Genomic DNA, 27,778 nt, shown 5'->3' with positions numbered 1-27,778 from the left:
AAAGTGGAATCATGTGAAGGCTCCTCAGGCCTGACATAATCACGCCGCGGTAGTGTCCCTGAAGGCTGATTGGCGGCGGCCAGATATCCCTCAATCCAGCTTGGAATGGCATCTTGCCCAATGATGTCAGCGTCGACAACTCCCGAAGACAGCGCATCTTGGTACGAAGTATCGGCTGCCAAATAAAAGAAGAAATCAAAGCAATGACGTCCAAGATCAAGACCCCACCAGAATGAGACTGCGAGATGGTGTTCCAGGGATGACCTTGTGGAAGGATGTTGTGGGCCGTTGTCCGGGATTGCGGCTGAGCAAATCTGGGGAAGGCCGTTGGCTGAAGTTCAGCTCCCCGCCTCACTTCGGCGGGCCATGGCGGGGTTGAGGAGGACCAAAGAGAGGCTTGAATGTGGCTCTGGTATCGGTGAGACGTGCAGAGAGATGTGTCTCAACCACCAACCAGCTTCCAGAACGGGATCAACAAAATAACAAAGCGGTGTGCTGCTCCTGAAGAAAGGGAACGGCCACTCCGGGAACTCTTTCTTGTCTGCACTGGCGAGAAAAAGACGGGAGGATGTCCCCATTGTTCAAGGTTTTCGCAGCCGTTTGAGCAAGGCCACCACCTCGTGGCTTTGGACACCCAGCTAGATCTGTTTTACCAGAAAGTTAGTGTACACATACAGTTTCGCAAGCACCTAGAAAGTGAGGACTGAGCGGCTTGGAAAACCCTGAAGAACCCTGAGTGTTGCAAAGACACCAAATGGTCTTTTGTAATGTAGAGTTACCGTTTTGGATAAATGATTTGCATCGCTACCGATCTCCTCACATTGGCCTTTTCCAGCCCCGCCTCCGCATCGCTAACTTTGAAGGCAACAACAGCATAACGTCAACAAACAAAAAAAATAAACATCAGCCACCGCGCTTTTGTAACATGCATCTCACCGCCTGTAGATTCCAAAACAGAAAATGTAAACCTGGCAACATCCCTTGATGCTTATGAACTCGTCGTGTCCCTTTCCTCCATCTGCAGAATCTCTCTGGTCACCCGGCCAAACAAGCACTGCCAAGAGCCAAGTCCAAGCCCTGAGCCTGGACCACAGCACCGGCCGTGCCGCACCTGAGTCCCCCCCAACAAGAGTCCAAGACAACCAAAACAGAAGCAGTCTTCTTCAGGTGCCGCACACGCCTCTCATCAGCCCTCTTTCTTTTCTGTCCTCTACAATCTCACCTACATTTTTAATCTACCCGTCCGTCGTTAAATGCCTTTGTTGTCGATGTTGTTTCCCCTGCAGTAGACAAAGAAACAGCTCAGCCTGCCCTGACTCGGAGATTCCAGCCCTGCGTCGCAACAGACAGATTGGAGAGAGACAGGACCAACAGAAAGTCGATCATCCATTGCCCCTTTCCAAGTTTCTCGTTGCCCAGTGCCAGTTCGCCCCCCGGAGATCAAGGCACGCTATCGCTCAAATCCGTTTGTCCCCACTGGTCTGCCCATGCAAGGCCCTGCCAACCAGGACGTCCCGACCTTCTCGATTCAACCCTTCGACCCTGAAAAATTGTTCAGGGACCTACCCGTTCGCTATCCGCCACCGCGACCGAGGGAGAGTGACATCCGTAAATAGGGGAGCGAGCGAGCATATCATATCAGGGGACACAGGTTGCCCATCGTCAAGTCACCCGTTACGAGGGCAAGGGCAGTCAGTCAGTCATCACAGACAGAACCTTGGGAGCCGGCGCATCACGCAGGCCGCTCCATCACCATTAATCGGCTTCCACTACGGATACGGGTTCGAGCCTGCCCCTCGGTTCTGCCGTTTCTCTGCTCGACAACGACGACGACGACGACGACGACGCCCAAGCCGTAACACACGTCGACTTGACCCATCCGCTTCGTTTTCCTCCGCATTACATTCTCCAAAGTGTCCGTCATCATGTCCACCCAGTCATCCGCTCGCCCTAGGCGCAACTCGGCGCACCCGGTGTCGTCGCGCGCTCGAGGCGTGAGCATGTCGTTTGCGACGCGACAGGATTCGGGATTGTTGGCGCTGGAGGACAATGGTTTTGAAGACTTTGCTCGCCTGTCTCTGGAGAAGAGCAGGAGCCACGGCTTCTCCGGGCGGGAACATGTCCATGTGCATGACCACGACGGAGCACCCGGCTCCTCCAAGGCACCGCAACAGGGAAACATCAAGAGGATGCTCCGACGGGCTTCTGTCTCTTTCAAAACAAACGTCAAAGGCTTCATGCACCGGCGCACCTCGATCCCCGCTTCCACGGTCTTTTCCACAGACAGCCACGACTCAAAGTCCCCCTTTCTGAGCTCGTCCCCGCCAAACTGCGACCGACCTGCCACATCTCACTCCACATGGCACCGCCTGCGGCAAGCCACAAGCTTCCATCGCCATTCGAGGGTGCTGTACACCGGTCATGGTGAGCGCGCCTTTGGACATGATCTCGCGACCATCCAATCGCCGACCTTCCCCGTCCCCGGGTCCGGCGGGCAGCCTCCCATTATCCCGCGCAACACGGGTGCTGCTGCGAGGCAAGCGGCGGCAGCCATTGCCTGCAGTGGTAGGCAAGGATACGAGTTTATGGAGTTCCAGAGGCCGCACCCGAGCTGGCTCGATGATGATTTCTTTGGTGACAGCGAGAGCGGCATCGGAATTGCCTTGACAAGCTCCTCCGAGATCGATGCGGGTGGTGGCTCCAAGGGCGAGCTGTCATCCTATGGGAGCAGCGAGAAGACCGACATTGTCAAGGTTGACTTTATCTCGCAGCTGCCAACGGAGCTGGCCATTCTTATCCTCGCCGAGCTCGATGGCCCGACTTTGGGGACGGCCAGTCTGGTCAACAAGCGCTGGGCTCATGTTGTCGAGAACCGGCATGTCTGGCGGGAGTCGTTCTTGCGGGAAAAGACGACGGCTTATGCCACGGGTGGAAGTATCCAGCCCGGGAGTGGTTTGGGAGTTCCGTTTGTTCACCCCGGGAATGACTGGAAGAACATATACAGGGCCAAGGAGCAGCTCGATCGCAACTGGAAAGAGGGCAAGGCTCGCCCGGTGTACTTGAACGGTCACACCGACAGCATTTATTGCCTGCAATTCGATGAGTATGTTTTGCTTCTTGTCTTTCATCTGGTGGCTCAGCTAACCGAAGAACAGAGACAAAATCATCACCGGATCTCGCGACCGCACCATCCGGGTCTGGGATATGCGCACCTACGCCTGCAAACTCGTCATCGGTTCCCCGGAAGTGGTCAACGATCCCGCCCTCTCCATCGTCTACGACCCCAGCGGCAACCCAATTCACTACGCTCACCTCCCCGACCTCGACCCGACTCCTGGCCCCGACGGTCTCCCCCGCGCCACAGTCCGCGCTCACCACTCCGTCCCCACCATCCTCTCCCCTTCCATGCACCACAAAGCCTCCATCCTCTGCCTCCAGTACGACGACGAAATCCTCGTCACCGGCTCCTCGGACGCGACCTGCATCGTCTACAGCATACGCTCCGGCTATCGCCCCATCCGCAAACTCGCCCACCACTCGGCCGCTGTTTTGGATCTCGTATTTGACGACAAGCACATCGTCACCTGCAGCAAGGACATCTCCATCTGTGTCTGGGACCGCGCAACAGGCGCCCTGATCAAGCAGCTCCGCGGCCACTCGGGCCCCGTCAACGCAGTCCAAATGCGGGGCAACACCATCGTCTCCTGCAGCGGCGACTTCAAGGTCAAGCTCTGGAACATTGACTCGGGCAAAAACATTCAAGAATTCGTCGGGCACACCAAGGGCCTGGCGTGCAGCCAGTTTTCTGAAGACGGGAGGTGGATCGCGTCTGCGGGCAACGACAAGATCATCCGGATCTGGGACGCCAACACGGGAGAGTGTGTCAGGGAGATGAAGGCGCATGATAACCTTGTCAGGAGCCTGCACGTGGACTCTGTGTCGGGGCGGCTGGTGAGCGGGAGCTATGATAGCGACATTAAGGTTTGGGATATGGAGACGGGGCAGCCGCTGTTGGATTTTCCAAAGTGGCATTCGAGTTGGGTTTTGAGTGCGAAGAGTGATTATAGGAGGATTGTGAGTTCGGGGCAGGATCCAAAGATTTTGATTTTGGATTTTGGGGCGGGGGTGGAGGGGGTGGAGATGTTGGAGAGTAGGAGGCGGGTTGTGGAGGAGGTGGGCTTGGGTTTGGGTTGTAGGGGGGAGCAGCAGCAGCAGCAGCAGCAGCAGGAGTGGCTTTGACATAGGTGATTTTGTCTTTTTTGGGCGCGGCATTAGCGATTGCTGGCATTTTACACTTAGGAGCCTTGGACTAGCCATTGCTTTTTGAGGCTTTTTTTTTCTTTTTCCGGCCTTGTCTTGTTTATTTTGCATTGCGACTGGGGAGTTGTTTGTGCTTTTTTTCTTCTCTCTTTGGGCAGGATGGGACGGACGGATTGGATGGGACGAGATTGACGAGGATGAGGGCAAATGTATGTCCTGGATATGTGTGGAAGGATGGATATGTATGTTGGTTCCGAGTGGGATAATGGAGGAAGGAGTGTTGTGTGAATGGGTGGATGGATTGGATGGAGACAAGGGAAGCGAGCATCTAGACGCCTTTCTTTTTCTTCATCTTTTTTTTTATTTTCTTTTAAATTTTTTTGGCAAAGTCTTTGAGCTTTTCGGGGTTTATCAGGGGTAGAGATGAGATGCGGGGGACTGGTGCCTCTGCTATTATAGAAGTATTTTAATCGTTACACTTTCTTTCACAACAGACAAAACAAAAATAAGGTCACGGAGGGAATGATGCTGTTTTCTGTGTGCTTGACATGTTGGGGGATTTTGGTGTATTTGACAGCATTTGATGCTGTGAATGGAGACGTGAAGGCACTGCTTGATGCTATTCAGTCGGTCACACGTTGGACTCTTGGTCAACACGGGGTGACATGGGCACTGCAGGAGGAAAGGGGCAGGAAGAGGAGAGCACTCAAGGAGGCAAGACACGTGGCTGGCTTTGCTGGGAGGGGTTTGTGGAGGAGCGAGGCTCTGGATAGAGTTTGTTTGTGTCATGGTGACCACGTTTTTTTTGGGTTTTTATTTTATATGTCTGGAAGCAATATTATGTATGTCTTGGGATTGTTAAGGAGTTGTTGGTTCTTCTCCTGACCCCCGAAGTTGTGCCATTGGCCCGCCGACCGGTCCGGTGACACAAACGGAGGGAAAGGACCGAGAGCGAGAGGGTGGTCAGGGGATGGGTTCCGTGCGTGCCGCCCGCGAGTCGGGAGGGTTTGCCACCGCTTTGCCGGTTGCCACGACGTCCCATTGACAATGGAGGATCTGGACGGGCAACGGCGGATATATGATGACCAAGGAATGGGCTTATGACCAAACGTTATCGTCGGCGGAATTTTCATGGAGTCTACGGCAAACAAGGCGGCGTCGTTGCATAAAGTATTGAAAGCAAAGAGAATCTTGAGGTCAGAACAAGAATATTCTTCCACGATCGAGTCGAAAGTCCCCCCTCCCTCAACTGTGTGCATGTAACTGCAACGTAGCCTCCAGTGTCTCAGGTTGACGATGTGATGTGTCTGGCGGCGGCTCTACTGGTGACTTGTCTTGCATGTGCCTGCCAAGAAGAGAATGATGGAACAAATCGAGAGACATGGCTGGTGATGACAAAGATATTCACCGGCGAGGAAAAGACGGCCGCGAGACAGACCGAAATGTTCCTGGACGGAGAATAGGTCAAGTTGGGAGAGGATACTCAAACGTAGGTAGGCAGCTGAAGAACAAGGGGAAAAGGAAATTTGTGCAAGTGTTTGTGTAGGTTCGGCCGAGTAACTTGAACCCTGGAATGGACGACAAACTAACTGCCCTGCCTGTGATGTGATGGAGATTGATGATGAAGAAATAAATGACCCTGAGGAAGGAAGCAAGCGAGGTCAATATATCTGCGGCAAACTCATGGCCAAGAGAATAGCTATGGGTGTGCTCTGGCTACCTTATGGGGTGCTTGCTGTTTCCGTCCCATAGTATAGCACACTCAAAGTTTGTGAGACGCGCGGAGGTAAGCCACGAAGCATTGGTAGGGTGGTAGTACGACGGAGGACGTCTGCCGACAGCAACGGGAGGCAGTTGTCCCCCTGTTCTACGCCGCGTAGATGCCTCTGGTGGCGCCATGGGTTGCAATGGGCCACTCACAGCGGGCGGCAGGTCCGCAAGGGGAAGTTTCTCAAACACTGCAGAACAGGCTGTGATGTGTATGCATGTGTGGATGTGTGTGAGAAGACGGTGGTGGGGGCGGCACTGAATGGCTGGGAAGAGCCGCCCGGGAATGGTGGGGTTACAAAGCCAGTGGAGTTCTACTTTAAGGTATCCCCAGAGACCCCACACTGGGTTTTGAAACGCTGCCACAACCGGCGGTCGTTTTGCAGACAGCAAGAGATGGTGAGGCCATCAAGAAATAGACAGGGCACCACCAGTCAATTTCTCTCGGTCGAATTCTACATACACCACTAGTTTTCCATCACCGCCTCAAAGTAATATCTCGCAGTTTCTCTCCTTTCCAAGTGTCCAGTGGCCAATTGTTTCTCACGGCCCAAGCGCTTCGGTTCTTGATGTGTGGATGCACTCCACAAGATAAGATCGAGCCACCATCTCTGCCAAGACCCGCCTCGGCGATCTTCCACCAGTCCCTGTGAAGCCGCCCCCTGTGTGCGCCACAACACCGACACGGAGACATCATTCCATTCCAGAGCACCACAGCACCCGCAGCGATCGACGGTTGCATGAAGAACCCCCCTTGAATATCAACCTTGTATCCTGCCCAACCTTCCACCTGGTCGTGTCGTCTGATGCCTTGTTCTCCTGTCGCCAGACCCAAGAGCTTGCCTGCTGTCTGCTGTGCCGAGCTATGGAGCTACTGCTACGGTAGCATGTTTGGACCATCTGGTGCTCCCAGCCAATTGCGAGCCCGGCGAACCCCGTGTTTCTTTTCTTCAAGATCAGTCCCCACCGAGTGAGGCCCGATTTCTCGAGCTGTCAACCATGCAAGATCTTAAGGTCCAGGGGATGATGATTCGCCCATGAGCTGTCCAAGAGTCATCGCCTCCATCACCCCAGGTACCTTGCCCCCATACCTCCCCCCGCTCTGCCCGCCAGTGACAATACTGCCCCTCGCGCCGGCATGGGGGGGGGGGGAAGGCTGACGTTCCTATGCTTCCAAGGCACCCGGCGGCAGATCAATGCTTGTCCAGACCCCACATATCCCCCGAGGCCAGGTTGGTACTGCTGTCACGGCGGACCTTGTCGTGCTTGTACCTGCGTGGTGCAAGACAGCAGTGATCATGGGGCGGCTATTCACTTGCCACCAGCTATGAATGCCGTCAGTTACGTCCAGGAAACCCTGTCTGATGAAACATGGGACACATGGACCGACACATGCAGTATAAGACTGGATGCCGCCGGACACCAATGCAGGTCCCGGACCCTTTTCTCACCCTCACTCAGCGTAAACAACAGGCTTGGGCTGTTTAACTACCACTTCTTCCAACATCCCAATCTGACGGTCACTTCATCTCTCTTCTCCTCACACTCCCGAGTCGCTCTCTGCCGGCAGTGAATCAGCAAATCTGGCTGGGCCGGCACATTTCACAAAGTAAGTCTTCATCTGATCACCTTTCTATTCGTGCTCTCTACATTGGGATAAACACATGGACAAACACTCAAGTGATGGAAGTGGAGCGTGGGAACCACATGGAGCTTCACCTCCATAGCTTTGTCTAGAAGAGAGGGACCTTGGAGGATGGCAAAGGTTGCTCTGGCTTCCAACAATGCCATTCATCCCAATTTTTGAGGCGAGCACCTTGACGGCCTGGCACGCGCGCTCTCCTTCACGCGACCTTATATTTCTTGTTTTCGCACCTTCCTCGTTCGTCTTTTCTTCTTCCTCGCTGCCTAAGCAAAGTTGACACCACACTCAGCTGGAGCTAGACACTCATTCTTGTTTTTTTTTCCTCCTTTTTCCCACTTCTGAAAAATAGCTGGTCTAACATCTTCTCAGTTTTCCACTTCCTTTTCGACTCTACACCATAACACTCACTTTTGACAGCACCACCATTACGAGATAGCTGGCACTACCACGATGGGTCTCTCAAAACTCTCCACGTTACTATTACTGGCGATAGGGGTCGTCTCACCTTCCGTTGCGGCCCCAGCCCCTCGCCAGGAATCTGGCTGGTGGCTCAGTACCATCAAGCGGCAAGGTAACGCTGCCTTCAACGCCGACCCTGCCAACTACAAGGTCTTCCGCAATGTTCAAGACTACGGTGCCAAGGGCGATGGCGCCACCGATGATACCGAGGCCATCAACAGGGCCATCAGCGACCAGAACCGCTGTGGTCTCGGCTGCACCTCTCAGACCACGACCCCCGGTCTTGTGTACTTCCCTCCCGGCACCTACCGCGTCAGCAAGCCGATCATTCCCTACTACTACACCCAGATGGTCGGTGATGCCATCAACCCTCCGACTCTCAAGGCCACCGCCGACTTTGAAGGCATGGCCGTGATTGACGCTGATCCCTACGAGAATGACGGCCGCAACTGGTGGACCAACCAGAACAACTTCTTCCGCCAGGTTCGCAACTTTGTCATCGACATCAAGGACATGCCTTTCGACAAGGGTGCCGGCATCCACTGGCAGGTCGCCCAGGCCACCAGTCTGCACAATATTGTCTTCAACATGCGTGAGGACGGTGGTTCCGCGAACAAGCAGCTGGGTATCTTCATGGACAACGGCTCCGGTGGTTTCATGGTTGATCTTACCTTCAATGGTGGCCAGTATGGTGCCTTCTTTGGCAATCAGCAGTTCACTACCCGCAACCTCACCTTCAACCGCTGCCAGACTGCCATCTACATGAACTGGAACTGGGCTTGGACTTTCCAGGACGTTCACATCAACGACTGCCAAGTCGGTATTGACATGTCCAATGGTGGGCCTGAGGGTCAGACTGTCGGGTCTGTCTTGATGGTTGACAGCGTTTTTACCAACACCCCAACCGGTATCAAGACTGCCTACAACCCCGATTCTCCCCAGACCAATGGCACCCTCATTCTGGACAACGTTGACTTCTCGGGTTCTCAGCAGGCTGTTCTGAACAATGCCACCCAGTCTGTGATTCTCGAGGGCAACCAAAAGGTGGACTTTTTCGTCCAAGGCAAGACCTACGGCGGAGCTGTCAGCGGAGCTGCTGCCGGCCGTGCTGTACAAAGCGCCCAGCAGAACGTCCGGAAGCCTGCCTCTCTGCTCGACCAGGCCACTGGCAAGGTCTTCACCCGCACCAAGCCTCAATACGAGGACGTCCCGGTTGGCAACTTTGTCAGCGTCAAGTCCCAAGGTGCCAAGGGCGATGGCAAGACGGACGACACCGACGCCATCCAGAAGATCTTTGACAGCGTTACTCCTGATCAAGTTGTCTACTTTGACCATGGTGCCTACATCATTACCAAGACTGTCAAGGTCCCCAAGGACATCAAAATCACTGGCGAGATTTGGCCTCTGATCCTTGCTGGAGGTGACCAGTTCTTCAAGGACCAGGCCAACCCCAAGCCCGTCTTCCAGGTTGGCCAGCCCGGTGATGTTGGCAACGTTGAGATGTCTGATCTCATCTTCGGCACTGCTGGTCCCCAGCCCGGCGCCATCATCATGGAGTGGAACGTCAAGGGTACTACGCCTGGCGCTGCCGGCCTCTGGGATGTCCACACCCGCATCGGTGGGTACCGCGGCACCGAGCTTGAACTGGAGCAGTGTGCAAAGAACCCCAACGTCACCAACACCATTCCCGAGCAGTGCTTTGGTTCTTTCATGATGCTCCACATCCCGGCTGGTGGCAGCGCCTACCTCGAGAACACGTGGTATTGGGTCGCCGACCACTCTCTCGAGCCCGAGGCCAAGGACGGTCAGATTGACGTCTTCAACGGCCGCGGTGTTCTCATCGAGGGAGAAGGACCCGTCTGGGGCTGGGCCACCGCCTCTGAGCACTCGGTCCTCCAAAACTACCAGTTCAACAACGCCTCCAACATCTGGCTCGCCCTCATCCAGACCGAGACCCCGTACTTCCAAGGCAACCCTGACGCGACCAAGCCCTTCACCGTCAACCCCACCTATGCCGACCCTGACTTTGAGAAGTCGTGCGCCAACTCGAGCGACCCGACCTGCAAGAGAGCGTGGGGTGTCCGGGCTATTAACTCCAAGGACATCTTCATCTACGGCGCGGGTCTCTACTCCTTCTTTGACAACTACGGCCAGGACTGCGTCAAGAGCCAGGACTGCCAGGTCAACATGGTGTCTCTCGAGGACTCGGCGGTGCACTTTTACGGCCTTAGCACCAAGGCCAGCGTCAACATGTTGACTGTCAACGGCGAGGGCGTTGCTCTCGACAAGGACAACAGGAACAACTTTTGCGCCACCCTTGCGCTGTTCACGTCGGAGCCTCAGGCCCAGGCTGCCTAGAGCGCGGCTGGGAGGGGTTCTTCCTCTGGGAAGGGTTCTACTGGGAACCGTCCCTCCTGTGGGAGCAGATAAAAGAAACGGGAAAAAACAAAGGGATGGGATTGCGCGGGATTAGTTTATGAGATACCCTAAGAGACAGAAAGCGGGGGGTGGGACATGGATTTGTGCTTTTTTCTTTCTTTCTGCATTGGTGGTCTTTTGTTTTCTTTCTCTTCTTCGAACTGTGGCCCAAGCGGCATTTACCCATGATTTTCTTTTCTTTTTTCTTCTCCATGTTCATTTGTTTGGGCCATGGCGTTCTAGGAAGGGGGGAAAGCTGCATGAATGGATGCATGATTTGAGAGCCGTGGCTGGCTGGGGAAAACAGGGGATACTATACAGTGCAGTGGACAACACGAACTTACTAGGTAGTACAAACAAAAATGGCTGCGAGGCGTATTTTTCTGAGATGTCATTTTCTTGACGTGTGATTGATCATTTGTGATGAGAATCGGACAAAAAAACGACGCCATTCCCGCCTCCCATTTTTTTGTGTGCTCGGGGATTCATGGCGTTGAGGTCCGAGCTTTGGCGAATGTTACATAATCAACAAGCCTCGGCGCGATCACGTCCGGTCCGAAGCAGTTGCCAAGGCAGTGTTGAACAACGTCATAGCTTTGGAATTTGCGATTTGCGACTTTGCTCCAAAACATCACCAAGCCAACTTCTTTGTCGAGCCTGCGCTCTCGCAACGACGTTTTATCCTTGTGTCTAATACTCCTGTTTCTTTCCTCTACGAACCTCTTGCTATCCTCTCCAATGCAACCACCAAACGCGACTCCAACCGAACGAGTATAACCCAACAAACCTTTCCACCCTCAATAGAAAAACAGGACCAACTAAACGATGGACTCACCACCACCGCCCTCCGGCCCCTCCCGCCGACACGTCTCCCCTTCTTCCCTCTCCCCCTCCTCCCAAACAGTCCACATCTCCTCCTCAACAACAACCCGCACCGCGCCACCAAGAAACAACCCCCTCCTCCCCACCCCAACCGAGCTCGCCCTCCTGAGCATCTACCCCCTCCTCCTCATCTTCGGCACCTTCTTCGCCGTCTTATCTCCAGACGTCCAATCCTCCACCTACAACCCCCTCACCCAATCCCACGACCAGGGCTCCCTCTCCCCATCCTACTTTGCCCGCAAAAATAACCTTTTCAACGTCCTCTTTGTGAAGCGCGGGTGGGGGTGGATAACATTTTCTTTCTTCCTCTTTATTTTCACGCATCCCGCTGTCAGGACATCGGCGCAAAAGAGCCGGGCGACGATACGATGGGCGGTGGTGACGGCGTGGTGGGTGTTTGTGACGCAGTGGTTTTTTGGGCCGGCGATTATCGATAGGGGGTTTAGGTTTACGGGGGGGAAGTGTCAGGTTAAGATGGCGGAGATTTCGGAGAAGGATGCGGGGGATGTGGGTGTCAAGGAGGTTTTTACTGCGGCGGCGTGCAAGAGTGCTGGGGGGAGGTGGTCGGGGGGCCATGATATCTCGGGGCATGTGTTTTTGTTGGTGTTGGGGAGTTGTTTTTTGTTGCAGGAGGTTGGGTGGGTTGTTGGAAGGTGGGTGAGGTTTGTGAGGGAGGAGAGGGCGGTTGTGATGGCTGATGGGGCGGTTAAGGGGGCGACGGCGGAGGTGGAGAGGGAGGTGAGGTATCAGGGGGAGGATGTGGGGAGGGGGACGGGGGTGATGGAGGGGTTGGGGCATGGGGGGAAGGTGGCGGTGGGAGTGGTGGGGTTGTGTGCTTGGATGTTGTTGATGACGGCGATTTATTTCCATACTTGGTTTGAGAAGGTATGTTTTCGCTTCTTGTCATGTCGAGTGAGGAGAGGCTAACTTTGACTAAAGCTCACTGGGCTGCTTGTCGCCTTGACGGCTCTGTACACTACGTATATTCTCCCCCGGAACGTGCCCGCCCTCAGGAGCATCATTGGGTTGCCCGGGATTTGAAGTGCGATAGAAGGCGAGAAAGAATAGGATAGATCAGGTGCCGTTGGACATACATATAGCATAGCATACCGCCTGTAATCACATCGATACCACATACCTCCGATCACCCCTTTGTTTTCCCTCCTTTTCCTCCTCCTCCCACGGCACAGGCCTGTTCAACTCAGCCCACTCCTTCTCGGCCTTGCTCCCAACTGTTCACTAGTCAGCATCCTCCCCTCCTTTCCTCGGTCTCGTCTCGGGGTTGCTCACAAGGAGGCGGAACAAAGCCATTGATCTTCCACAACGCCCTAGGCGTCTCGTCAACGTGCCACTCCCAGTCATACCCCTTCTCCTCCACATGCGGTCGCAAAGCGTCGTCGATCCGCTTGATTGTTCGCTCTTGACGGTCGGGGTTTTGACTGACGTGGACGGCGATGTGCTCGGCTACAAAGCGGATGAAGGGTTTGGATCGGGCAGAGGAGGGCTCCCCGCCGATGAAGGTGTTGTCATCGGGGGAGAGGGGGATGAAGTTGATGACTACGTAGAAGGCGGGGAGGCCGGAGGAGGTGTAGATTGAGGTTATGGATTTGACGAGGGCGGATTTGGATTCGGGTGGTGAAGGTTTGGGGGGGGTGGTAGATGAGCCAGAGGGGCATGGTGTGGTTTGGGGGTGGTAGATGGTGAGAGGGGTGATGCTGTTTGGAAGTGAAGAGTGAGAGGTGCCAGCTATTGGAGAGCAGTCATGCTCTTTTGTAACATTTCGTCTTGATTAGGGCAACGATAATGTACGACATATCACGCCAGAGATTGATTTGTCGGCATGGATTTGTTGAATAATGATGCCGAGGTGGCATGGCCTGGGAGGTCAGGTGGTGATTACATACATGATCACTGATCAACAATGCGATGCTGTTGTAATTATCAACATTCTCCACACGTCACACGTGTTGTCGGTTTTGAGAATTAGTCGCTGAGCAAATTTACATCAACGCAGTGATTATTGATCCCTTTTCTGCGCCCAACACACCAACTAGTATCACTGATGACCAACAGGCAAATCTCATTGTAGCGAGGGGAAGAGATCACGTGGCACCAGAGATCGTATCACCTTACTTAAGGTACCAAGTACCCCTCTCTTTCACATCACAACACCAGCCAGTAGCACCACATCGATCATGGCGTTGCGAATCTTCATCACCGGCGGCACCGGCTTCATCGGCTCTCAAGTCGTGCTCGATGCCCTCAAGGCGGGCCACCAACTTCGCTTGAGTGTCAGGCGGGAGGCTCAAGTTGAGGAGGTCAAGGCACGGTTCCCCCAGCACGCTTCCAAGCTCGACTTTGCCGTCATCCCCAACATCGACAACGCCGAGGCAATTCGGTCCGCTCTGTCCAACGACATCAATGCCATCTTCCATCTCGCCTCACCCATACCAGGCAAAGGTGACGACTTCAAGACTGAATATCTGCAACCCGCTGTTGCAGGGACTGAAGCAATATTAAATGCTGCTGCGGAGACGCCGGCCGTGAAGAGAGTAATCATCATGTCGTCCATCTTGGCCTTGATGCCCCCGGACAGCATGAACACCCCTGGTCTGGAAGTCAAAGGTAAGCGAAGCAATCCAAATAAAGTCCCGCAAACAGATTATGAATGACAAACCGGACCGGTTTGAACAATAGCCGGTATCAATCCAACCCTTGCCATCAACCCGGAGATGTCCTTCCCGTCTGGCCCCGCGGGCCATGGAGCCAAGTACGCAACCTCCAAGATCCTCGCTCATCGAGCCACTATTGGATGGATGCGGGTTCATGAGCCTCAGTTCTCCTTAGTGACGTTGCATCCGACCTTTGTCCTCGGGAGGGATCTCACCCAACAGACATCCAAACCAAACGGCGTCAATGCCTATCTCATGGCAACTCTCACCAACCCCCCTGGTGGCAAGCCGGTTGTGCCTGCGTCAATGGTGGATGTCCGTGATGTAAGCTTGACGGTGCTGCGAAGTCTTGATGTGGAGTTGGGTCGGGAAGAGTTGGTGACTGAATACTTGGTGGTTGGGGACCCAACATGCTATGATGATGTTGTGGAGTTTGTCAAGACAAAATATCCCGCCATACCCGTCAACACTGAGGGCCCATACGACGAGCCTTTCACTGTCGATACGAGCCGTACCGAGAAGGAGCTCGGCATCACTCGATGGCACAGCATGGAGGAGATGGTATCGAGTGTTTTGGATCAGCAGCTGGAAATTCGGGGCCGGGAAGGAATGGCAGCATTGTGAAATGGGTACGTACTTTGACAGGTAGCTTTGCAGCTATCGATGCTTCAAAGATAATGTAGTTCGGATGCTCGATGATGCCCAAGTTTTGATGGCCTGAGGCCCACAGTCCTGGCCCACAGTCCTGGCACGAGGTGAGAAAAGAGGCACCGTTTGAAGGGCATATGCTCCACTCGGGCAGCGGGTGAAGATGGGATGGTTCCGAGACGGCGAATTTCACGGCTCAGACAAACAGGCTGTGGGCCTCAGATAGCCAGGAGGGCACGATAACGGATAGCTCCTGTCAGTTTCTTTTTCCCTGCCCTGCTCAGTGCCTTCCGGGTTATGCTATCGGCACTGGCCAATCAGAGGGCCGTCACTGACCAAAAGGTCCTCCTCGTCCAAGAAGAGCGAGTGAGCGACTTTTTCCTCCAAACCTAGCCTGTGTGTGACCCATGACCCCCCCATCTCCACTGTAGACGCAATCTGCATTCTGCACCTGGACCTACTTTCTTTGACAGACCAAAATCAAACGGCATATCCCCATCGCCATCCCCGTCAAACGACCTTTCCCCTCCCCTCCCCTCGAACCCAACCCCGCAAATATTCTGCTCATAGTCATCAGACATGTCAGATATTCATGAGAGTAGAAATAAGGTCTCCCGTCGGACCTGCGGCGAATATGACGAATTCAGACTCGAGTCCATCTCAGCTCCACCTCATCCGAACATCTGTGGTCTCGTCGTCGCCATTATGCGCCCAATGCACAACTATCCGGAACACAAGCCGTGACCCGCTAAGGCTTGCGGCGACAGCTCGACGGATATTCGCATGCCTCGAGCCATCGTGTGGGAAACGGCCCCTGCCAGGACAAGGGTGGTATGATACTTTCACCACTGTCTGTCCGAGATAGCTCCCGGCCCCAGTGGGATGTAGGGGGCTCCCAAAGGGGAATCTGCAACTGCATTTGGCTTTCTTTGCCGGTCTCGATTTGTAGGTCTCCCCATCTACTGGGAGTGGGGGCACTTATGAAAGATGTGATACTTCTGCTGTTTGTCTTTCTCGGCAGTGGGTCAGATCTGCGAGCGGCAGTAACTCGTTCGTGGCATGCGCCCAACTAGGACTGACATATGCAGGCCATAGCTGCAGCCCGGGGTTATTCCATCACCACCAGCCTGGTCTCGCCAATCGAACATGATCAACCGGCCCGCTCCTTTTCCCACAACCTGGAAACATGATTCAAACCCACGAGGGTCGTTAGCTACTTGCTCTCCTATTGCCCACATGGCAGAACAGCATGCAAAGTGATTTGGTGCACAGCCCATTGCTTCGCTAGATCCATCATGAAAGCGGCCGAAGCCGTCCAGACGACACCGGCCATACCATGCGTCGTTCCGGAGAGGTCTCCTGTTTGCCGCTGCTCAAAGTGTCTCCCTCACTTGATCCATCACATTTGGAATCAAACAATTGGTTACCCATGTACTGATCGTTTCTGGCTGGGCAAGGAGAGCTCTGGTTGGCGGTAGCTAACCGTTCAGGCAGAGCCGTCAACGGCGAAGTCCAGACAGACAGACCCACACGGATTCCCCCAACAGGCAGATGGCCGTGACCAGTTTTGCCACCCGTGGTGAGCGAACCTCAAACTTGATATTACGACATCCACGTCCTATCCTGGTCACTCACCCCGCGATCTAATATCCATGAGTCCCAAAGGGGTTATGAGGTGTGGGATGTGTTACGGCAGTCTCGGCCGGGCCCCATCGCGATGCGGGCCGGTGGACATAAGGATGGGGACTTGATCAACAGCAAAGTAGGTGGTGTATGGTAGGTGGGCAGACTCTCAGCTCGGGGCTCGAGGCCGTCTGGTTCTCTTTTCGGGAATTTGTCGTCCGATTCGAGCAAGCTTGGGACCTTGTGGCATACAATGGCCCCTTTGCTAATCTACAAGAAATGAGATGTCAGATTTGGGAGAAAGCTAAGTCAACTATCCCCTTGTTTTAGCCCTCAAGTCGGCTGTCACACGGTGGGGAGCAAAGATGTCATTCCGCTCTGACTTCTTTTCTTTTCCTTGACGGGCCCTTTTCAACCGTCACAGCTGTCCTTGTTATTCTAGCTACCCCCTCGCCTATACCTTGAAGTCATCTCTGACAGACCGTCACTCCATTTTCAACTGTCGTCAACTCAACGCTCATCCAAATCCAAAGCTATTAGAGAGGCCTGAGCTTCGTCCCCAGCGGTTCTTTTCAACGGGAAGCTACACAAGACCTGCATAACGAACCAACATCGTTCACCTTGACCGCTCAACGTTGCGGCATTAGCTGCCCGACGAACCTTTCAAGCCGGATACCCATCATCGTCAGTCGCTCCATGCTTTTCAAGCGGGGCTCTTCACAAATGGACGAAGGTCATTGGGGCACGTCCATCCCCAATTCGAGAGCAGCAGAGAAGTCGAAAGCAGCGGTGAAGATAGATAGGAGAAGGAGAGAGGGGCTCCGTGGCAAGAAGGCCAGCCAAAGACAAGCAAGACAGTTGGATGGTTGGGAGTTGAACAGCAGAGGCGAGTGCGGTCTGCCGGCGAAGGGCGGCCTCGACTTGTTTATCAACTTGATGAGACCCCAGGTAGATATGCTCTGGCCTGTACAGGACCTTCTTCCTTCTGCAGCTTGGGCAGCAGAATTCAAGTCAGACATCGCTAAAACACCACAGCTCCTCCTGCCCCACGACATGTCTTTCAACACGACCTCGCTGCTCAACACCAACGGGGTCGATGAGAGTGGATCCCAGCACTTGCCACCTTCTGGCCTTGGGATTTACGATCAGAGAGCTTTTCCGATGCGATCAGGCAGCATAGGAAACAGTGCAACTTTTCTGGTACGTCTGATTGTTTTGTCATCTTGTTGTCGCTCGTTCTTTTTTTTTTTTCAAGTCCTTTGTTGCTGCCCCGTCTGTAAAACTGGACGACTGACAGGTGCGACTTTGATCGAAAACAGGCAGCAGACGAACAGACTGGTTTGAATCGCTCTTCACCTTATGTTTCAGTTTCACATTATTCCCACCCTCAGTCTCAGCCAACAGATCCGAGGACAAACTGGCATCAGTCGACCACCGCAAACCTTCTTTCTGAACAGGGCCTCTCCAACCCCTCCTATTGGCAACAGAGCGGTGAACCGGCCGCGGTAACTTCGTTTGTCTCTTCTCAGGGTGGAGACCACTGGGATCAAGAGACCAGGTTCGGAGCCAACGCTGTGATGATGGAGTACAATCAGAGCCATCACTACACCTTGGGCCACAACACGCTCCCACAAACGGACCATGGGCTGGGTCATGGACTTCCTCTGCAAGACCTCCCATTCTCTGCTCCAAGTGCGATGTCGGAGGATGATGACTTCGACTATCTCAGCAACCCATTTCCAAATATGCTTTACGATTCCTCCAGCGGCAGCTTCTCGTCAACTGGCGCGTCAGACATGTTTGAAGCCATGGCTCTGAGAGACAGCAGCGAACCTCTTCGATCCCCCTGGCCAGCGTCGAAAGAGCACCTCGGGAACAAGACGCTTCCGTGCATCAGACCTGCTTCTCCACACCAAGCCGATGCTTGGATCTGGAACCCGAACTCGGTACAAAATCATCTGCCCATGTTTCAATCCTGTGCCTGCGACTCTGATCTTCCCCATGCCTCATCGTCCGAGTCCATCCGAACGAGCTTTCTGGCGGACTCGTCCTCTACTGCTACGTCCTCTTATCCCATGGAAATCGCCGAGCAACACCGCCCGTCCAAAGGACGCAAGACTCTACCTGATCGACCGGTGCCACGCCTACTGGCAGCTGCCGTGCTCAAGAGCAATGACAAGCCGGCCACCCCTCAAGGAAGCAAGTCTCGCCGGTCAAAGAGCTCAGCCGAGCCCATGTCACCTTCAGTCAGAAAGACCAGCAAGCTGGCCGCCAAACCGAGACATCCCGCAGCTCTGCCAGCCTTGACACCGAACCCTCGCACTCGTTCTCAATCTTCGCCAGGTCCGAGTCCATCCGTGTACGAAGCCGGCGAAGAAGTGACCGAGGCCGAGTTGGCCGATCGCAAGGCCAAGGACGAGTTCCTTATCGCCAGCCGGCAAAAGGGAATGACGTACAAGCAGATCCGGCAGGAGGGTGGCTACACTGAGGCCGAGTCGACTCTTCGAGGCCGGTATCGTGCTCTGACCAAGAGTAGGGAGGAGAGGGTGAGGAAGCCGGAGTGGTCCGAGATGGATGTAAGTTTTTTTGGGCTTCAACAACAAAAGGTTTGAGGCTGATGTACATGTGAAATACTAGTTGATCCTTCTCGAGCGAGGTGTCCGCGAGCTATCACCCCCTACCTCGAATCGTGACACTAATTCGGAGGGTCCACAGTCGACCAAGGTTCCGTGGAAGAGGGTGGCCGAGTATATTGTCCAGAACGGGGGCAGCTATCACTTTGGTAATTCGACTTGCCGTAAGAAGTGGGATGAGTTGGTGAGGGAGCAGACGGCGCTGGGCAAGGATCCCAGGGTGCCGTTCTTTGAGCAGAATACCAGAGTCATGAGAGCGGCTTTTGGGGACATGCTGCGGGGGCAAGGAGGTGGTTGTCGGTATGGTCGTGAGTGATGTGTCTTTTTGTGCTGCTGAATGAGTTGCTCGGTGTGTTTCCTTTCTTGAAATTGTTTTCTATTTACCGATACGGGTGGCTGGCCTATTTTGGTATCCAACGCATGTAAAGTGGTGTTCAAAAACGGGAAGGTGGCAGACAAAAAGAAGTAGTTATTAGTATAATGAGTTGATAGCGTATTTACATCTTGGCCCGGTTGGGCACACCTATCCTCCCCAACACTTGGTTGACTTGGTCTGGATCCTCTCTCAGGGCATTCCACTCCATCTCTGACCTTACCAGCGCCGTCCCCGCGAGGACAGTCCCGTTGAGCGCTAGGTTTCCCACCTCTTGCCCGTCTTTATCCTTAACCACCCCTCCCTCTGTCAACCGCGGCACCACCGCCATTGTGTTGTTTGTCATGGCGAGGTTGTAACTTATCTGCGCTTCGCCCTCGTGTTTAATATCCTCCGCTACTCCCAACACTGCTTCACAGGCTTGGTTGTACAACTCCAGATACACCCTCCTCAGTTCCTCTCCATCACCACCCAACCCTTTAATATCCCTAGCAAAAACCTCAAACGGTAACTTCCCCCTTGTGTTTGGGTCTGTCAATCCCTTAGCAAGAACATCCCATCCCCCCTCCAACCCCTCCTTCATGTTCTCCACCGGGAGCAACTGCAGATGGCGATGGGGCTGGCTCGCCCCGCTATGGTCTCCTGAGTTAAAGAAGACGAACAACTCTTTGTTGTGCCGGGCGTACGCATCAATACACGCGTAGGCAGCTGCCAAGTCGTCTGCTTCGAGGAGGTGAGTTTGGGGTTTGAAGGCTGAGGTGGAGAGGATGAAGTGCTCGGGGACGACGGCGAATTTGTTGAGGACTAGGTTGTGCGATGGGGGGCTCGTTCCGAAAGGGGTGATGAGCATTTCTTGTGTGGGGGAGGCGAAGGGGTTGAAAAAGAGCTTGGGGGTTGTGACGCTGGGGGGTTTGGGTTTTGAGGCTAGGGAGGGCGAGTAGCGGAGTTGGAACTGAGCTGTTAGTTAGGGAGGGGGGCGAAAGGTACGGAAAAGGGGAGAGGGAAACATACAGGAATGGAGTTGATGGTTAGAAGGGTGACGGAGGTGGGGTAGAAGTTGACGGTTTTGGTGGCGACGGAGCGGGAGAAGGCGGTTGCGACAAGGGAGGGGAGGTTGGGTGGGAGATGGGGCTTTGGGAGCATTTTGTTGGAGGGGGTGGTCGCCATGGTTGAGGAGGGGGCTGTTTGTTGACAAAGTGTGTTGAAGGAGGGGAAAAAAGGGTGGGAATAGCTTCGATGAGGTCATTTGACGGTGGTCTGTGCGCGTGTTGGCTCAGTGCCAAGACAAGCTACGTTTCTGATGGTAGAAATGACCACAAAAATGGTGGTTGAAGAGCTGATGGAGTTGCTAAGTAGGTAGTTTCCAATGAAAGCTGGGATACTGCCATAGTTTTCATGATACGTTGTTCACATAGAAGACCAACCAAGCCTTGGGAAACCTAACGAAGCTCGGCTGCCCAGCCTTCTACTTTGTGACCACTGTACTATCCCCCGCAACCCCACAGATTGGCGCCAGCAGGTCTCGAACCTACCTTGGGTTCAAGATACGGCCTCACAACTTCAGTACAGAGACACTTTTCTTTCCTCCAATTCGAGGAATGTCATGAGCTATCAAGTTCTACTACAACATCAGGTGGTGAGTGCCCAGAAAGATGAATTGGGGGCCGAGATAGAGCGTCCATAGATAAGGCCCAATTACACATGGGTGGTTGTAGCCACTTCTATGTGGTATGATCGGCTGGTGATCTTATTTCACTCACAAATTATGAGTGTTGGGATTGGTGACGGGGCATCCGGTCCAGTCCCGGTACAGATGCAACTGACTGGCACAGATGAATAAATAGATGAGGGTGAGTGGGTGCCAAGATGAACCTTCTACGGAGTACTTATCCACGGAATTGCGTTTATGTCGACCGTTCCCTTCGGAGGAGTAGACTGCATAGTAACCTTGGTCGCAAAGAACGCATTTCATTCGACCGCGTCAGGTTGCATGGCATTCATGGCACAAGCCCCTATACAGGTTACTTCTCAACTGCCATTTTGGCTTTCAGGGATTGAGTCGCCCCCCCAATCACTTACGCCTATACCTACCTCAAGTCCCCGTCCTCGGTGGAGTTTTAATCAAAATAAACATCATCGGGAAGCTTCCGATACCCGTCCACCATGGCCCTTGACAAAATTCAAGCTCAAAGTTTCACAATCCTACACCCTGCACAAGGAGAGACGAGTAACGGCAGCCCTGTAGCAGAGTAAGTCTAGGCCTGGATGTTAGTCCCATGTTAAATACGGAGTATCGCAGCATCATACTTGTTCATGGCCTTCAAGGTCACTCAAAACGAACCTGGTTATATACGTCGAGGACCCAAGATCAGCGGCGCGATAGCTCGTCGCGGAAACGCTGGAAAGGAGCACTTGGTGAGCTTATGAGTCCGAAATCTGGTAGCTCCGCCTCCGTTGGCAATGCGGGGCCATCAGTCACACCATCGTCTGTTGACGATGGTGTGTATTGGCCAGGGGATTTGCTCCCGCCAGACTGCCCGAATGCAAGAATCATGGTGTGGGGTTACGATACAGTTATCAGCAAAGGCTATGCACCAACCGACAAGTCCAGTTTGTTTGGACATGCGAAAAACCTCCTTTATGCCCTCAACCGAATAAGACCTCAAGACCGAAAGATCGTGTTCGTCGCGCATTCACTGGGAGGCTTGATTGTCAAAGAAATGTTGCGACGATCGCAGCCCGACGAAGATTCGCACATTCAGAATATCATCCAGTCGACAGCAGCTGTGATATTCCTAGGCACACCGCATAGAGGTAGTCATGAATTTGCACGACTTGGAGACATGGTCAGAAAGGTCGCCAGCACCATCCTAAGAGTGGACAGTAACGAGACAATTATTCGAGCTCTGGGCCTTGATTCACCAGAGTTAGAACTCTCCCGGGAGTCATTTCTCCAATGGCGCACATATGGGTTTCTGGTCAAAACCTTTCAGGAAAGCCAAGCCTTGTCGGGTGCACCCCTCGGTCTTTTGAATGGAAAGGTACCTATTTTCATGCTGAACCTCGCAGGGCTATGGATGTGGGCTAACTCGACTGACAGATAGTGCCGGATACATCGTCGTTACTCGATGACCCCCGAGAGCATGCAGAAGTTATACATGCAGACCATCGAAACATGACCAGATTCAGCGGGTGAGATGATCCAAATTACCTCAAGGTGCTGGGAGAAATCCAAAGGGGGATAAATTCCGCCAGTGTCAAGTCGAATTTGAACATATCTGAGGAGGAGAAAGTAAGTGACATCCCATAATCATTCTCTGAAATCCTTCGAGTCGCTAATCAACCTTTCCAGAGGAGTGTTTGGGCAGTCTCTACTATGAAGCAATGTTTAGCAGACAACGGACGATCAAGAATGCCATACCAAAAACATGCGAGTGGTTTTACCGTTCCAGTGTTTTCCAAACTTGGTCCTCGAGAAAGAGAGCTTCAACCGACCTCGGGCTTCTGTGGTTGAAAGGAAAGCCAGGAGCTGGAAAATCCACGGTGATGAAATACGCACTTGCTCAGCTGGAATGTGTTGAGGGGAGTCGCAGCAATGTTGCGAGCTTCTACTTCAATGCTCGTGGGAATGCCATGGAAAAGTCGCCTCTTGGTCTCCTTCGGTCAGTCCTCCACCAACTATGCCTCCAGGACTGTCAAATCTTGGCCACATTCTCCCAGACCTACCAGAGAAGGCAGAGTTGCGATGGTGGCAGTTATCTTCCATGGTCAGAGCTGGAGCTGGAGAGCTTTTTTGAGAAAGTATTCAAAGAAAGCAGTACCCGGCGCACGTTCATCTTCATTGATGCTCTTGATGAGTGCAGCAAAGAAAGCGTACGCGAAGCCGTCTACTTCATTGACGGCTTGCACAAACCGCATTGGAAGGCGAAGTCTTGCTCAACATCTGCCTCTCAAGCAGACATTATCCGGCCATCAGGACCCCCAACTGCCCAGAAGTGGTTGTCGAGGCGCACAATGACTCTGATATCTCAACATACATCCGAGACAAGCTGCGTTTTATCCCCGCTAGCGAGAGCAACGAAGCACATGCGATCCAAGCGTTCCTGGAGGAAATGGCGTCAGGTGTTTTTCTCTGGGTCGTTTTGGTGGTGGAGCTTGTTGTGCGAGATATCAATTCCGGACAACCCATAAGCAAAGTGGCCAAGAGAGTGAAGGGTGTACCGAAAGACATGGAGGACTTATACCACCAACTCTTCCGCAGCCTCACCCCTTACGAGCTTACATTCTCCGTGCCCCTCATTCAACGGGTCCTACTTCATAAGGACTACTTGCCACGAACCGGAAACGGTTACTCTTGAGACGCCCCTCCTAAGATTCCCAGAACCCGAGCTGACGGAGGAATTCGATTTCTTCATCTGGCGGTCCGATTGTCCAGCATCAGCGGAGCTCCAACCAGGCAAAATTTGTCAGATTGGGGATACATTCACCCTGCCGCTCCACCACCTACAGATCGAATCCTCAGGCTTATCAACAGCACGTCGCGCGGTTTGATTGAGTACACTGCCGACGGCCGTGTACAGTTTGTTCACGAAACAGTCAGGGAGTTCTTCCTTACAGGCCCGGGCTTCGGACTGCTCGACAGCTCGCTGCAGCAAAACCCCCTAGGCCGTGGATATATGGCGCTTGTCACAGGTTGCCTCAACGCACTCGACCTGCCTGAACACTCTGAGCTCACCACCACAGTCAAAATAATTCACTTACACACTCTCTGGGCTCTTGATGATTAATTTAGGGGTGTTGAGATGTATCAGGCGTGGGATCCACGGCTCCTCGACAGGCTCCAGCATCAGCAGTCCAACGCATGGAGGAGGATGCGCAAGAACGAAGAGACAGTCCTGGGCTACATGATTCGAAATCGTCTTGCTACGGGTGTTCTCGCCTTGTTGGAGAGAGGCGTGCACCCTGATGGCGTGGGAGGTGCTCCCAGTCCCACAGGGGTCCTGATAACAGCATTTGACAGGAGCGCGGCGCATGATTCATTGTTGTTGGACGAACTCTTACAGTCCGGCGCCGATCTTGAGCGCCAGAACGAGACCGTCGACGGTGGACGCTTGGCTACCTTGGGGAGAGACGGTGTCGACATGATTGATCGCTTGGTGGTTCACCTCGTGAAGTCGTACGGGGACGGGGCTTTGCAAACGGCCATCGACAATTTGAAGACGATGAAAGAGTTCTGGCCTTACTATGACGCCCTCTTGATGAAACTGACGGCACGTGCTGCCGAGATCAACGCCCTTCCTACACAGCATACAACGCTCTTCAGGGACCTCAAAACACATCGAGACAGTGCTGGGCACTGCGACCATGGCGGTTACCCTCAAGCCTGTGTAGATGGGCCGCAGGGTTTGGCAGAGTCTTCCTTTGACGAAGTATTTGAAACAGTGTGTGGCCATCTTCTCCGTCATGGAGCCGACCCGAATCTTCGAGACAAAGACCAGAGAACACCCCTTCATCATGCAGTCATGAACTTATGCCCGAGAGCTGCGGCCCGCATCATTGCAGGTGGGGTTGATGTGAACGCTGTCGGTTCCAATGGATGGAACGCCTTGCATTATGCCGCCTTTTATTTCAGTCGAGGTGATCAAGACGCACAGTTGAGCGGGGAAATGGCCAAGTTGCTGACGAACTCGGGTTTTTCACGGAATACGCTGAACAATGATAACAAAACCGCTATGGATCTTGCAATTTCTATTCCCAGAGTATATGGCTTCCCTTCTGTACAACCATGACATGGACCGAACCGGTTGTCCGAAGAAGAGCTAGGGCTATTATTTGGCGACCCAAACAACAACCCTCGGTCTGCATGATGGACTAGCGACCTGTGAGAGCCTTCATTTGATCCTGCAAGTACCAATAGGGGTAAGAGTTTGATAATCTAGGATTACCGGGCCAGGGAGGCACTGGGCCAGGTCATGCCTCGGCTGTTGAAGAACTACCTAGGTTAGGTAGTCGGTCAGTCTGAGGTTACATAAGGTTGCCCAACGGCGCTGAGTAAGAACCTGACTGATCAAGCGGGTCTAGGATTTATAATAGAAGTGCATAGCGTCGCCCTTCGCTACAATTTTGAAGCTCTCGGTTATGAGATTAGCGTCTTGCGTACATGCCCGGGATGGCAAGCTGACACTTCACGAACAGCCCTTTTCGGCCCTTATGTCATCACGCAGACTCCACCTCCTTGCTTAGTTCACCCTGGTGCTGATGTTCCTGCAGCATAGAACAAAAAGGGAGTTACGAGCTGCTGAATCTTTTCACTGGAGTAACTATATGCTGATGCCAAGGCTGTACCACTGGTCCACTTGCTCCCCTGCCTTTGCGAGATATCATGATGTTGACTCCAGTCAGTCATTTTCGTCAGCAACTAGGCATGTAAGTGAGCTGTTGTAGATGCTCGGCTTTAGGAGCCACTATACGAATCATTGAATCAAGAAGACGACAAAGGCTCGGTTCCCACCCTGTTCGTTTATGACTTCCCATTTCAGAGATGGTGGATAGGCTGAACTTGCATCGTAGAACAAAAACTCCAAGTATAAGAGCCCCGTGTCCCGTCTCTCTCAACTGCTCTTCTTTCTTCACAACACCTACAACCTCATCGCCCCACCAGCCTAACAGCAATCTTCTCGGCGACCAAACAACCAAGTCCTTTCCATCAAAATGAAGGCCTCATTCTCCTCTGTTCTTGCTGCCTTGGCCGCTTTCAACACTGCCCTCGCTCTCCCCACCGAGGCCAGCGCCAGTAACGTGGCTAAGGCTGGGTTGCCTGAGGGACTTCCAGATGGTATCTACATCGAAAAGCTGGCCGATGATGGATCAGTCGCCTTTGAGCGTGTCGCAGATGTGAACATCACCGCGCCTGCCGAAGTGGCCTCGCTGCACAAGCGCCAGGGCAGTTTTGGCCCTCACTGCGACTACGACCGAGCCGGATGGCTTGATTCCAATAACCGCCAGAACGCTATCAACGCGCTCGCCAACGGTTGTGGCGACGGTTGGTTTTTCAACTCACCGAGGGCTTGGTCGAGTAAGTCAATACAATATCCTTTTCATAAATCGAAGTGGTGTCATTCCAACTAACTTTCAACGCAGGCGTGAATGGTGCCGTCGCATATGGCTGCAACTACCAGGGAGACAGAGGAACGACCTGCCGCCGCAATGAGATCCACAACTTTCTCGGTCAAACTACTAGCTACTGCGGCACCACGACTCCAGGCTGGTTCTCGTTTGGCCAGGGGACAGTGAGCTACGGCTACACCCTCCCCAATGTCGGTTTCTGCTAAGGGCTAGCACCCTAGTCAGTCTTGACAAGCAAACGGGTGGGCGTGAGGGCGGGATCTGGACGATTCTGAACGGAGGGGTGGGGGTGCGTGGGAGACGATGACAGCATTTCTTTTTCACATTGATCGCACGGGTCTAGCTTAGCCTCGGCCCTGCTTTCTTTCCTGTTCTAAGAATAGCTACCTTGGATACATTTCACATTTGATACTAGATTCGCCGGCAGAAGTATGAACCTATGTAACAAAACTTGCCCAATTTGCTAGCGAGTTTCTGTCGACATGTGTGTAGAATGCCAAAGCTTTTTTTTTTTTATTCACAATGCTTAAAATCAAAATGATAACAGACTAACAAACCCTCAGCTTTTGCCAACAGATGATGACTTCTTCCCTTCAGTGACCCAAGCATTGTAAGCCTTGTAGTCCTTGTTCACCGTTCCCTGTCGATGGTTCCCAACATCCTTTGGCAGGTACTTCTCCGCTACATCCCCATTGGGAAAGACACGTCCAGACTGAAAGACGTAGATACCGCCAAGCACGAAGATGGCGCCGATTAGAGTTGTCAGTCTAATGCAGAGCTGGTCAGTGCCTGCCTGTTCAAGCAACAGCCCTGACCTCTGTCATGACCTACTTGTTATCTCCAGGTCTGAATTTGGGAATGTAGGTTGAGCCTGGTTTACGAGTGACAAAGGTCATGCTTCTCTTGGTGGAAACGCCAGAAACAGGACGGATAGGAGGAAGCAGCGGAGGCATGCAGCCGGTACGGGCCATGAAGCTGCGTTGAATTGGGCGGAGGATGACACGGTTCATGCTGGCGTCGGTGGTGTACCTATGCTGGACTGGTGAAGTAAAGCCAAATGATTTAACACAGATCGTATGCCCTGTCTTTTTGACCGAAACCGTCTCTTGTAAAGACTAGAAATCGGAGGGAAGCCATTTCCAGAGTACGGCGTGTAGGTGACGCAATGTCGAGGTCACTGGTGTTGCGCGCCACCATAGGAGGTCTGAGCGGATTCGTCCCTTTTCATTCAGTCTCTAAGCTTTCCGTGGTAGTTCCTTGCTTTCTGTAAGCC

At 53.4% G+C, this 27,778-nt stretch overlaps 11 protein-coding genes across 11 annotated transcripts; 8 read left to right on the top strand and 3 right to left on the bottom strand.

The window, feature by feature from the left end:
* The first annotated feature begins 214 nt into the window (after positions 1–214).
* QC763_703590 (uncharacterized protein) lies at positions 215–4,774 on the top strand. The gene is made up of 2 exons (XM_062915356.1): positions 215–3,103; positions 3,156–4,774. Exons 1-2 carry the CDS (start codon positions 1,926–1,928, stop codon positions 4,237–4,239), a joined length of 2,262 nt encoding a protein of 753 aa, XP_062761262.1. The 5' UTR covers positions 215–1,925; the 3' UTR covers positions 4,240–4,774.
* A 1,463-nt stretch (positions 4,775–6,237) lies between these two features.
* QC763_703600 (uncharacterized protein) lies at positions 6,238–10,489 on the top strand (the record flags this gene model as incomplete). Its single annotated transcript, XM_062915357.1, has 3 exons — positions 6,238–7,101; positions 7,260–7,363; positions 8,090–10,489. The coding sequence occupies exons 1-3, from the start codon at positions 7,065–7,067 to the stop codon at positions 10,487–10,489; spliced, it is 2,541 nt and encodes an 846-aa protein (XP_062761261.1). The 5' UTR covers positions 6,238–7,064.
* Positions 10,490–11,145: 656 nt separating this feature from the next.
* Positions 11,146–13,154, top strand: QC763_703610 (uncharacterized protein). Its single transcript, XM_062915358.1, has 2 exons — positions 11,146–12,316; positions 12,371–13,154. The coding sequence occupies exons 1-2, from the start codon at positions 11,375–11,377 to the stop codon at positions 12,470–12,472; spliced, it is 1,044 nt and encodes a 347-aa protein (XP_062761260.1). The 5' UTR covers positions 11,146–11,374; the 3' UTR covers positions 12,473–13,154.
* Positions 12,377–13,245, bottom strand: QC763_703620 (uncharacterized protein; the record flags this gene model as incomplete). Its single annotated transcript, XM_062915359.1, has 3 exons — positions 12,377–12,663; positions 12,722–13,146; positions 13,241–13,245. 3 exons carry the CDS (start codon positions 13,243–13,245, stop codon positions 12,551–12,553), a joined length of 543 nt encoding a protein of 180 aa, XP_062761259.1. The 3' UTR covers positions 12,377–12,550.
* A 157-nt stretch (positions 13,246–13,402) lies between these two features.
* Positions 13,403–14,727, top strand: QC763_703630 (uncharacterized protein; the record flags this gene model as incomplete). Its single annotated transcript, XM_062915360.1, has 2 exons — positions 13,403–14,056; positions 14,129–14,727. The coding sequence occupies exons 1-2, from the start codon at positions 13,627–13,629 to the stop codon at positions 14,725–14,727; spliced, it is 1,029 nt and encodes a 342-aa protein (XP_062761258.1). The 5' UTR covers positions 13,403–13,626.
* A 616-nt stretch (positions 14,728–15,343) lies between these two features.
* Positions 15,344–15,846, top strand: QC763_0115020 (uncharacterized protein; the record flags this gene model as incomplete). The annotated part of the gene is made up of 2 exons (XM_062906528.1): positions 15,344–15,582; positions 15,840–15,846. The coding sequence occupies 2 exons, from the start codon at positions 15,344–15,346 to the stop codon at positions 15,844–15,846; spliced, it is 246 nt and encodes an 81-aa protein (XP_062761257.1).
* Positions 15,847–17,070: 1,224 nt separating this feature from the next.
* On the top strand, positions 17,071–19,323 carry QC763_703640 (uncharacterized protein; the record flags this gene model as incomplete). The annotated part of the gene is made up of 3 exons (XM_062915361.1): positions 17,071–17,574; positions 17,694–18,950; positions 19,012–19,323. 3 exons carry the CDS (start codon positions 17,071–17,073, stop codon positions 19,321–19,323), a joined length of 2,073 nt encoding a protein of 690 aa, XP_062761256.1.
* A 99-nt stretch (positions 19,324–19,422) lies between these two features.
* On the bottom strand, positions 19,423–20,808 carry APA2 (bifunctional AP-4-A phosphorylase/ADP sulfurylase). The gene is made up of 2 exons (XM_062915362.1): positions 20,392–20,808; positions 19,423–20,332 (listed from the first exon to the last, which is right to left on the bottom strand). The coding sequence occupies exons 1-2, from the start codon at positions 20,545–20,547 to the stop codon at positions 19,505–19,507; spliced, it is 984 nt and encodes a 327-aa protein (XP_062761255.1). The 5' UTR covers positions 20,548–20,808; the 3' UTR covers positions 19,423–19,504.
* Positions 20,809–21,475: 667 nt separating this feature from the next.
* On the top strand, positions 21,476–24,167 carry QC763_703660 (uncharacterized protein; the record flags this gene model as incomplete). The annotated part of the gene is given in 6 exon segments (XM_062915363.1): positions 21,476–21,629; positions 21,680–22,421; positions 22,598–22,672; positions 22,735–23,309; positions 23,339–23,727; positions 23,740–24,167. The coding sequence occupies 6 exon segments, from the start codon at positions 21,544–21,546 to the stop codon at positions 24,165–24,167; spliced, it is 2,295 nt and encodes a 764-aa protein (XP_062761254.1). The 5' UTR covers positions 21,476–21,543.
* Positions 24,168–26,050: 1,883 nt separating this feature from the next.
* QC763_703665 (uncharacterized protein) lies at positions 26,051–26,744 on the top strand. The gene is made up of 2 exons (XM_062915364.1): positions 26,051–26,455; positions 26,521–26,744. The coding sequence occupies exons 1-2, from the start codon at positions 26,092–26,094 to the stop codon at positions 26,709–26,711; spliced, it is 555 nt and encodes a 184-aa protein (XP_062761253.1). The 5' UTR covers positions 26,051–26,091; the 3' UTR covers positions 26,712–26,744.
* Positions 26,745–26,867: 123 nt separating this feature from the next.
* QC763_703670 (uncharacterized protein) lies at positions 26,868–27,515 on the bottom strand (the record flags this gene model as incomplete). The annotated part of the gene is made up of 2 exons (XM_062915365.1): positions 26,868–27,272; positions 27,337–27,515. The coding sequence occupies 2 exons, from the start codon at positions 27,513–27,515 to the stop codon at positions 27,065–27,067; spliced, it is 387 nt and encodes a 128-aa protein (XP_062761252.1). The 3' UTR covers positions 26,868–27,064.
* Between the last annotated feature and the right edge of the window lie 263 nt (positions 27,516–27,778).

Source organism: Podospora pseudopauciseta (genome assembly GCF_035222475.1).
Source record: "Podospora pseudopauciseta strain CBS 411.78 chromosome 7 map unlocalized CBS411.78m_7.2, whole genome shotgun sequence".
Lineage (NCBI taxonomy): Eukaryota > Fungi > Ascomycota > Sordariomycetes > Sordariales > Podosporaceae > Podospora > Podospora pseudopauciseta.
The sequence above is the reverse complement of the archived record's forward strand: the minus strand, read 5'-3'. Positions and strand labels throughout refer to the sequence as shown.